Source organism: Megalops cyprinoides, chromosome 19, assembly GCF_013368585.1.
Source record: "Megalops cyprinoides isolate fMegCyp1 chromosome 19, fMegCyp1.pri, whole genome shotgun sequence".
Lineage (NCBI taxonomy): Eukaryota > Metazoa > Chordata > Actinopteri > Elopiformes > Megalopidae > Megalops > Megalops cyprinoides.
In genome coordinates, this window is record NC_050601.1 from 26482991 (window position 1) to 26493462 (window position 10472).

Genomic DNA, 10472 nt, shown 5'->3' on the forward strand with positions numbered 1-10472 from the left:
GTGCTATATCGAGATATGTATCGTTATCGAGATATGAAATCGGGATAAGAGATTTTGGTCATATCGCACAGCCCTATCACACCTTCGGACGCTGCAAGTCAAGTTCCGCTCTGTTACACAGTCTGTTGTTTTGCTATAAACACCTCCTTTTCAGGGCGAAAATATTCGGGGCTATAGCCCCTAGTTATCGGACCTAAGACTCCACTGCTCCAGGCCAAGTCACATTCTTGCTATCCTGGCTGCACACTGGCCCTTCACGTTTGATATGAATATCGATCCATATGTAGTAAATGTTAATGTATCAACCATGCTGTCCTTTTTTTCTGCTGAAGAAATAAATTAATCTTGTTCTTTTTTGTTGGAATCTGAGCACTTGCAGATTTTTTGCATCGCCAGTGCCTCTAGTTAGTGTATAATAAGCTACATGCAATTCCGTCATCTTAAATGTTTTTTTTTTTTTTTTACCGAAACAAACACCATGCAACTGTTAGTGAGAACCATAACCTCAATTGACCTTTTAGAACTTGTCCGCATGCGGTGGTTGGACCTTGAACACATTCCTTTTCTATCGCTGTCTAATTAAAGGCATACATTGTGTGGATACTTTCACAAACTGATAGCCGAAAATGTAGCCTTCCATGGTTTTGGTTTTTACTTTAAATTTACCGTCTTTATTTCAAATTTATGTCCTAATTCCAAATTATCTGTATCTTCCATCCCGCTGCGCGTTTTAAGGATTTAAGTTGTTTCTCCTGGATTTCGTTGTACAGTAACTGTTAATGGACAAGAAATGAGAAAATTACTCTTTTACAGCCACTCAACTAGTAACATAAAATAATGAAAAAATATCGTAGTGTCACAGCGTAGTCTAGTCCCCATCCATTTGAAACTGCATTTCCTTTGAAAAGTGTTTGCTATTTCCTAATAACCTGTTCCCAACTAATGTCTGTATAGGACAATGTGCATGGTAGCAGGGAAAATGCTACCTTGAACTTAAAATGAGGGGATTCTCGATAATATTTTTGTTGAGAACTCCCTGACAGGACTCGCCGAGGACTATAATGTGAATCGGGGGGCTTCGAACCTCCCTTTAACGGGCGTGTCAGTCGGAGTGCTCTGGACACTCCCAGCGCGGCTGTCTCCAACCCGTTCCCAGCTTGCTTTGTAATGTAATTTTTTGGCCACGTCCCTGGGCCACGTCGCTGTGGGCACGCCATATTTCAACTAGCTATCTGACTTGCTGACTCCAAAAGAGTCTAGAAAACGTAGCCAGCCGGTTCAGATTATTAGTCAAACCGGAAAGGTTTTTGCACAACAAAAAGCTGTTGTAGCTACCGACGTCCTTGAGCCCAGCTTCGCCCATCTGAAGACACACCAGGTTCTGCATCCAGTACAGCCATGAACATTTTCAGACTCACCGGGGATCTCTCCCATTTAGCAGCCATCATTATCCTGCTGCTCAAAATATGGAAAACCAGGTCTTGTGCCGGTAGGTTCATTTGATTCCTAGCGAGCTAACCAGCTGTCTCAGATAGCCGCGTTGCAAGCGGGTTAGCTATAGTGGTTTTGTTCAGTCTGGCCAGTAAGGTGATCAGCAAAGTAATGGATGTGTTTGCATCATATAGCTAGCTTGCTAGCAAGGTATATGCCCAGCTAGCTAATAGCAAGCTACTCAATGGTAGCTAAGGCCTCACAAGTATAATCATACACTCTAACGGTAGCTAGCTAGTTCTGCAAGTAACTTTGTTTGATCGCATTCATTTTTTTGTTTTGCTTCCATTTGTTTTGTATTGTAACTCGAATACGATAGCTACCTGCGTGTTTGCTGTTAAAAGTAGACCGATAGGTCGCTAATGCTGGCTAGCTAGGCAGCTACTGCAGCTAACGTAGCGAAATCTCTGTAATATTACCTATTTAGGCGAACTAGCGTTAACACAGTCTAGTCTTGTTTGGAGTAGAGACATGTAAACATCTTACAAAATAGTGCCATTCTGTTGCATGGTTGGTACAGGTGTAGATGGTCAGCTAATGTCTTTGCTGGCTACCTAGCTATTCAAAATAATGTTGTACGTGGTAACCTCAAAAGACCTAGCTAGCTGTAGCTGTGGCGTAGCTACAGAGATTGCTAGCCATGCGTCTGATAACTATATGACGAATCACGTAACTTTAGACGCTGTATTGGTGTGGATAGCAATATTTCAATAATCCAGTTAGGATATATTGCACTGGATTTTAGAAATTGGCTAATAGCCCGATAGCGAGGTAGCTCATTGATTGCGGGGGCGAGGAAAAGTTCCTCACGTAAGTGGGGAGGCATCTTCACCAGTAAGTTAAGATGTGGTTCAGGTTTGACAATCACGCTTTGATTATGAAGCCTCAAAGTCTTTCTTAGAGCTAGACAGATTTACTGTATATCTATTTTTAGACTGGCGAGCTACCTGTTCATTTCGAAAGTTAGGCACTCGATGTCATGGTCTGGCTCTGACGTGGCAGCGCGGTCAGAATAGACAGATTGTGAAGCAGTTGGGACAACATTAATATAGCTGCAAGTTTTGGATTCATACGGCTCATACTCTATTGTTTTAATTCAATGGATAGTTTACGTAATGCAAAATGTTATTTAAACAGTAAAGCATTTCATTGGCAGGGTGTAGGATGATACGGCTTGATGCTGAACGCGGCCAGAAGAAGCGCTTTATCTCGGAGTTAGGTATCTTATGTCTGCACTTTGTGCTTCTGTTTAGATAGTTACCTAGCTACCGGACTTTGTGGCGTTTTGACGTATATGTTTAGCTACTTACAGCGATCAGCAAGCGAGGTCAGTCGATGCTTTTGAATGAATGGGTGTAGAATCAATGCTTTATCTCCACCGGTTGGTATGTGGGACCTCGGCACCGGCAGCGTCAATGTGATGCATGATACAGGGGACACTCCAGGGACAGAATGAAGTGTGTATTAGGAAAGTGCAACTCCGGGTCGCCGCACCACTTTCTCCTGGTCTGTTTGCATTTCACTATCATTGTATGTCTCCTTACCGGTTTTATAAGCATCGTTCACTTAGCAGTTTTTCCAGCTAAGGGGTTTTGCTGCCCTGTCCAGTTTTGCTTCAAACGAAGGACACCTCAGGTTTGGGTCCATCCTCTCCTCCGTCCTCCGCCTTTATTTGAGGTAACCAGTTGAAGTAAAACAAATACCACAGATGTAGGACTGTATTTGCATGAATTGCCTCTCATATGCTGTCCCTTAAACATGCCAATAAAATGGATTAAGAAACCGGTTAAGACTCAAGATGAGGCAAATGGCAAAAGACTGCGATTTTGATTTGTAACAACCCCTGCTTTTCTAAGCTATGTTCTTGTTGGTTGGCTGTTAAAATAGTGTTAAATGACCCCTTTGTACCTGAATGTTTTTGCATCATGGTCATATAAAGCAATGGATAACAGTCAAGAAGACCTTGTGACCGTATTTCAGTTTATCAGTCGTCCTGACTACAGATGAGTTTATAATGTGAGTGATCGCTACCCTAAAAATGAAAGTTGTTGAAGCAAGTCGGTTGTCAGTAGCATTTAACCTGAAAGGAGGAAATTGTAGGAGAGACAATCAAACCAGTTAGGCTACACTATTTTAGAGATGGAGGGCAGCAGACATTTAGATTATATTTTACATTTTTATCATTAAGTAGGTGCTCTTATGCAGAGTGACTTACACCAGTACACCAAGGTATACCATTAAGAAATAACAGGAATTGCCAACATCAGGGATGAAGAAAAACCTTACATGCTCACATTGGTAATGTGCATTGATGCTATTATTTATTCAGTGTGTGTAAAATGTTCCAGCCCAGCTTTGCTCGCCATCAAGCATCCACTCTGTTGTTTTCTATTCTCTTGATCTAAGCTGAGCTGAGTGTGAGTGTGAGTGTGTCAGCAGCTTCCTGCTTTGTACTCCTGGTCTTCAGTACTATGTTTTCGGTATGGTTTGACATGTGGTTTGTAATTGGCACCGCCAGCTTCGCTAATGCCGCTGTCTCATTTACTGAATAGCTTCCTCCCTGCCATTGCATGTTGTGTTTTGCGCGCATAGGGAAGGAGAACGAGATTCCTGTAGGTGGTTCTACCAATCAGGTGGTCCTTAGTAGCAGTGTGGATTAGTGCTGAGGTCCCATTTACCTGGGGTTTGCCAGATCAAATCCTGGGTAGAACTCTGGTGTTATTTCATAGAGCGAGGCCTAATCATTTTGCTATTTATCCAGCAGAATACAAGGATGTAAGTGTCTATATCTAACCTAATTTGCTCAACTTAAAACGGAACACTAAGCTATTTCACACACCCAGAGTATGTATGTCTGGCAAGCAATAATCTGTGCTGCTCAGCCTGTGAGTTCAGCAAGCTCAAGGTGTCCTCTTTGTACATTTACATTTACATTTACATTTATTTATTTAGCAGACGCTTTTATCCAAAGTGACTTACAAAAGTGCATACAGCAAGTATAGTGACAGTACGGGGACAGGATGTGTACAGTTCCACAATGAGACAGTTCCCAGCTGAGAGCAAGGTCTGTTTGAGGACACAGTACTATTAGATTTGTACAATTACAGCCTATAGGGCAACTAATATGATACACTTTCAAACGGCGGACTTCGACAACTTCAAACGGTGCAATGAGCGTCAGGGTAAAGGCGGTGCTTTGTACTTTGGCCATGTGAGGTTGTGTTCAAGGTAATGCTCCTTAGTTTTTGCTGTCTGTTTTTTTTTGTTTGTTTCTTTTCATTGGTACAAGCGCTTTTATCAGGACAGGTCTTTCCTCTTCTTCTGATTAGCTGACCCCGACACAGACACTGGGCTGTGCTGAAGATGCATGCTGGGGACTTTAAGTCAATCTTTCCTAATCTTTCCTGAGGCCAGTATTCTGGCTTATTCCATTTCAACTCCATTCTGTTGCCCGAAGAATATTTACATTCAGAAGATGTGATTAGAAAACGAAACTTAATTAAGAGGGTGAATTATGAGCCTGGGAGTTGCTTATGGCCTCAGACTTCCCTTGGGGCATTGCATACCTTAATGCCTTCTTGAAAAGGTAATGTATAGAGATTTGGGGACTTGTTTGAAGCTACCATTCATTTTAAAGTACCAGACATCCTATGATAGTCTGTTCATACATGATGGTTATGATCTTATTTTAAGTGTGTCAAAGTGTAGTTGACCCATGAGTGGGAGGGCGGCCAGTGTAAAACGAGTGGAAATCTGTCACCCTAACATTTTGCCCTGTCCTCCAGGTATCTCTGGGAAGAGCCAGATTCTTTTTGCTGCCGTCTTCACCACGCGGTACCTGGACCTGTTCACTTCCTTTATCTCCCTTTATAACACCAGCATGAAGGTGAGTGCTTACCATGGCATTTGGTAGTTTGAAAGGAAGCAGCCAGGGGGGGCTGCCCTCTGAGAAATACAATTAGTTCATTTTCTTGTAATGTGTATCTACTTGGAGCAGGTTCTACTTTGAAATCAGGTTTGTTTTTTGGAAAAGTGAAGTGTTTGAAAGCTCCACAGAAGGTGTTAAGCTATGCTGAGCAATGGCCCTCATGAGGCTAATGCATCAGTGAAAGTTTGCATGTGCAACGACACACTTTCCCATGTATGCTGTAGAACGTCTGTATAGGGCAAGCTGTGACTGTGCAAACAAGCACTGCTACACAGACTCTGAAAGGAGCCTCAGATAAGTGTAATGACCCAACTAATACGGGTGTCACCGCTGTAGTCTTTAACTAGTGCCTCTGATGATGAGTCACATTGAAAACATGTCTGCTAGCTCAAAGGTTTCTTCTGCCATGCACCATCTTGCTTACCTTCTTTTAAATGGAAAAGTAAAGTCCACAGTAGCTTTTACAATTGTAGCTCAGATTGTTGGCAATTTGAAGAGGTAGGGGGAAGGGTTGAAAGTGTACTGTAAATCTTTAAAGACAATATCTTCTATTAATGACTTTTCTTGACTTTTGAGGAGGGGCAGCTCAGTACTGTTGAGCACCAAACTGTGAAGTCAGAATACAAAAATAAAAGTGATAAGGACCTACTTGTCCCAACTTCCACTCCCCCGTAGGGTAAGGGGGAAAGGATCTTCATGTATTTGCGTGCAGCACTTGAAGTGTGTGGTTTCATGAACCCCAGAAATCAGTTAAGCTGTCAGTGACTTGCAGATTTCAACCAATTGGAGCATTCAGCTGTGGAGAGCAGAATCTTCTCATAGGTTCTTGCATGTGAGTGCCAGGTAGCTCCACCCACTCCTGTGTTTGGGAAGCCTTTTTCGCCCAGCACAGCCCACATAACGCCGCTGACATTTCCTCTCTGCTCTCCGCCCCTCAGGTGATCTACATCGGCTGCGCGTACGCCACCGTCTACCTGATCTATGTCAAGTTCAAGGCCACGTATGATGGCAACCATGACACCTTCAGGGTGGAGTTCCTGGTGGTCCCAGTTGGGGGGCTTGCCTTCCTGGTCAACCATGACTTCTCTCCGCTGGAGGTACAACGCGTCTCGCATTTGGGCATTTCGTCATTCAAACCCTCAGATCACCAATGGACGCCTTTTGATGAGGAATCCCATCTCTCTCTTTCCCTCCCTGTCTCAGATACTCTGGACGTTCTCCATCTATCTGGAGTCAGTATCCATCTTGCCGCAGCTCTTCATGATCAGCAAGACGGGCGAGGCGGAGACCATCACCACACACTATCTATTCTTCCTGGGGCTGTACCGCGCCCTCTACCTCATCAACTGGATCTGGCGCTTCTACTTCGAGGGCTTCTTCGACATGATCGCCATTGTGGCCGGTGTGGTGCAGACCATCCTCTACTGCGACTTCTTCTACCTGTATGTCACGAAAGGTGAGCAGCGTGCGCCACTAACCCCAGAAGCATCAGGAGTCAGAGGGTTGCAGGGTTTGAATCTGAGGCGGTCATTGCCTGTGGAAATCTTCAGCAGTATGAATGACAGGCTGCATGTGCGTGCGTGCGTGCGTGCATTCTTGAACAGGTAAGTTTTGTTCAACACATTTCAACACTAGCACCTTGAACACACCCAGGACAACAACATCTTGTGTAAGCTGTTTAAATTGTTCAATTTAACTTAATCGGTTGCGTCAAGGCTCCATTGAATAACCCACTATTCTCCATCAATATATTTCAATACCTCTCTGTGTCACTAATTTGCTGAATGGCCTCAAATGATAACTTACAGGGCACCCTCATTTGTATCCTTCAGTCACAACAGTTCATAGATCCAGATTCCAGATTTAACCTCTCCATCAGACATAATTCAGTGCTTGGTTGGAGTGAAAGCCAGCATAAATTGCACACACTCATGTTGTATGCAATAAGTCACGACAGCCTTGTTAAACAGGACTCTACAGATCTAGGATCACATCCATTCTAAATATGCACTGTATAGAATACCGGCCATTAAAGTGTTCTATGTAGGACTGTATCCATAAAAATGCTATATCTGTTGATAAATGTGCTGTATCAAGGATGCTGCTCCAAAATGTGCTGTTCCAGGGTTGTGGTCCTGAATGTGGGATGGCAGATTATAAATGTCTCCTGTTGTCTATGGTGCTAGTCCGTATGTGAGATGCTGGGTCATAAATGTCCTGTGTGGGATGCCAGTCATGATGAGCATTACACTGACCTGTGACGTCTTCCCCCCCAGTGCTGAAAGGAAAGAAGCTCAGCCTGCCCGCCTAAGTGCCAAAGACCTGCAGCACCGCCTCTGCGGTCTCCCAGGGCAACGCAAGTCACCGTTGCCACGGACCTAGCGCAAGATGCCTGAGACGGAGTGGGAAAAGGGAACATTAGTGGGTTTTGCTGTTTCAGTAACTCCTGATCATTGTCAGTGAAAAAAATCTACGTCTCCGGAAATGAAACGGGGTCTCTCTGGGTCTCTGTCATCCGCAGGTCTCTGTGTCACGCATCTTGCCTTACCGTAACTTTTGTATCGCTGTTTAAAGGTTAAAAAAGGTTTTCTACATGTGAGGTGTAATCTCTACGATTAAACATGCATTTCGATCAATTTGCTGATGATGATGCAAAATCAATTGCCACACCTAAAAGAAAAGGAACACTAAAAATGTTTGAGAATGTTTGCAGACCCAATTTTTTGAGGCCTGTTTTCAGGACATGACTGTACAAGATTTACTAGCCTTTCAGCTGAAAAGTAAGAAAAAAAACCCCTCAGAATTTATCATTAAAATGCCAGAAGTTAGCGTTAATGAGTTGGCTTTTTGTATTGGATTGTCAACTAATCAATGTCCTAGTTCACATTCCTGTCAGTGAGTTATGCCAATTGCAGAGAAGTTAATTAGACCCACAGTGCTTCCTCTGTTTTTTTCCCTTCTGAAAGAGATTGCTGACCTGTCTTTAATTTTTTTTTTTCTCGAGTTTGGTCCAGAAGTCAATGATTTCAAATTAGTGCTGAGATTTTTCCCTTTAAGTTCTTGAGGTCAAATGTTGCCCCCAAAGAGATTTTTGAATTGAAATGCAGGGTTTTGCAATAATGCCTTATCTTGATTAGGTGAGTTCCAGTGCTGTACATAGCTTTTTCTTTCTTCATGAAACCTACCTAAACAGGCAAGCCCCTATTCAAGACCAATCTTCAGACTTGACCTATGTCTCATTTAAATTGTTTTGGAGCCCCATGCATTATTGAGAGTATGGGATCGGCACCTGTGTGACATAATCTAGTGTACCAATAGAAGACTGGATTTTTTTCACAAACTGATTGTGTCCAGACTTGGGCCAAACTCTACATGTGGCCAGTTGGATTGCTGGGTTGTGGGAATCAGTTTGATACGAACCAATCAGGGTCTGTGAAATGTATCCACACTGGGATGAACAAACAGACAAGCTACCATGGTGGGACTCGATTCCTGGTATCAGCTCTCTTGAATTCCCGATGCAGTAATTTGTCCCTAAATAAAAAAGAAGAACATATTAAAACACCCACAGAATTGTATATGATGTGCATATTTTGAACTCACACAAGGAAAATTTATCTTCAATTTTGGAGGATTGTGTGACATTAATGGTTTTGTACTGGTAGAATATTAGTTCAGTATACGGTTATTTTGTTCACTTTTCTGAGACTCAGCCTCAGCTTCTGGTGTATTTTCATTTAAGTCATTCCTGTAGGTTTTTATGTTTTGCATGTTACCCTGTGATATCACCTCCAGTAAAGATTTTATGGGAAATGTTTGTGGTCCTAATTTACTCTTAACGGCTCTGTTTATCCAAAAGAATTTAATGAAGTTAAGGCTGTGGCAACTTCAACGGAGGTGTTCATGGTAAGTGAAGTCCAGAATTTAAAACTTAATTCATAATCTCCAACTATGTACTTCACATCCCATGAGCACTGTTACAAAACAATTGCTAGTTAAACTTCCTCCTTCCTATTTCTTAATTTGAGGTCAAGAAAGTATCTTTCAAGTCTGAACATTCAAAAGTAGAGGTCTGACTCTTATGCCTGTGACTGACTGACTCTTATCATGTGATTTTGAAATTCTACATTTGATTAGGGCCCTTTGACCTTCTAGCAAAGGTTGAGATGGTGAGAGAAGAGCTTAAGTGTTCATTTCAATTAACTGTCAAACAACTAACAATTGATTTGACAAGCGTATCAAAATTATTATTAGCCAGTCATGCACCTCATTTTAATGTAGTGCATATCAGATTGATCTTGGAAAGATGCATCACTCTCAGTGAAGCCAGATGTATCTGAGTGGTCCGATTCGTGAGATGCTGTATCATTTTTAGAGACTTGGCCATTCCTCGACATTGACTTAACAGTGCCGAGTTAACTTCCACGACAAGTCCATTGGGTTGTATATATTCTTTAATATATTAAAAATAATTTACAAACATGATCCACAATGTCAGCACATTCTTTAAGACATACGTCAAGACAGCTTTTCATTGAAGTTCATAGTGCAACAGTAGCAAAGGTGCGTATTAGAATAACATCTCACTGATGTTTCCAGCATGCAATATTTTAAATGCAAACAGCAGTGTAAAAAAATTAAACACTTGTTTCTGAAGTCTTTTCCCTTGTTGAAGTTCAAGTGTTTTTGGGAAAACTACTGGATTTCACCTCCATCTCATTTCCAACGTTCCACTGGTCTTCAATACAACATGACCAAAACAATACTATTTACTGTATTTCCACAAACATTTCATTGTGAGCTCCTGAAACTGAGTAAAACTGGCTCACTTCCCCTCTGACACACATTGATACCTGCTGGTTTATCACTCCATACCGGAAACCATCTATGATGAGACGAGCCAAACAGGTATCTAATACACTCATCCATTGTGAAGTGGATTTGGCTGAACCATACAAATGAGTGACATGTTCCCTTCGGTCTGAACCATCAGTACTGTAAACTGACTCTAACAAGTAATAGCTACACAAGACCTTTTCATTTTCCCTCATTG

At 42.2% G+C, this 10472-nt stretch overlaps 1 protein-coding gene across 1 annotated transcript; it reads left to right on the plus strand.

Annotated features, from left to right (window-relative positions):
- Positions 1–1162: 1162 nt before the first annotated feature.
- Positions 1163–9208, plus strand: LOC118794357 (ER lumen protein-retaining receptor 2). Its single transcript, XM_036552593.1, has 5 exons — positions 1163–1489; positions 5277–5377; positions 6358–6516; positions 6623–6875; positions 7696–9208. The coding sequence occupies exons 1-5, from the start codon at positions 1399–1401 to the stop codon at positions 7728–7730; spliced, it is 639 nt and encodes a 212-aa protein (XP_036408486.1). The 5' UTR covers positions 1163–1398; the 3' UTR covers positions 7731–9208.
- The last annotated feature ends 1264 nt before the right edge of the window (positions 9209–10472 follow it).

What these genes read in the sequence shown, in the direction of transcription:
- LOC118794357 (XM_036552593.1), top strand. Translation starts at nt 1,399, where the DNA reads ATGAACATTTTCAGACTCACCGGGGATCTCTCCCATTTAGCAGCCATC. An exon ending in TTTATAACACCAGCATGAAG is followed by an intron (nt 5,378 to 6,357) that starts GTGAGTGCTTAC and finishes TCCGCCCCTCAG; the next exon opens with GTGATCTACATCGGCTGCGC. An exon ending in ATGACTTCTCTCCGCTGGAG is followed by an intron (nt 6,517 to 6,622) that starts GTACAACGCGTC and finishes TCCCTGTCTCAG; the next exon opens with ATACTCTGGACGTTCTCCAT.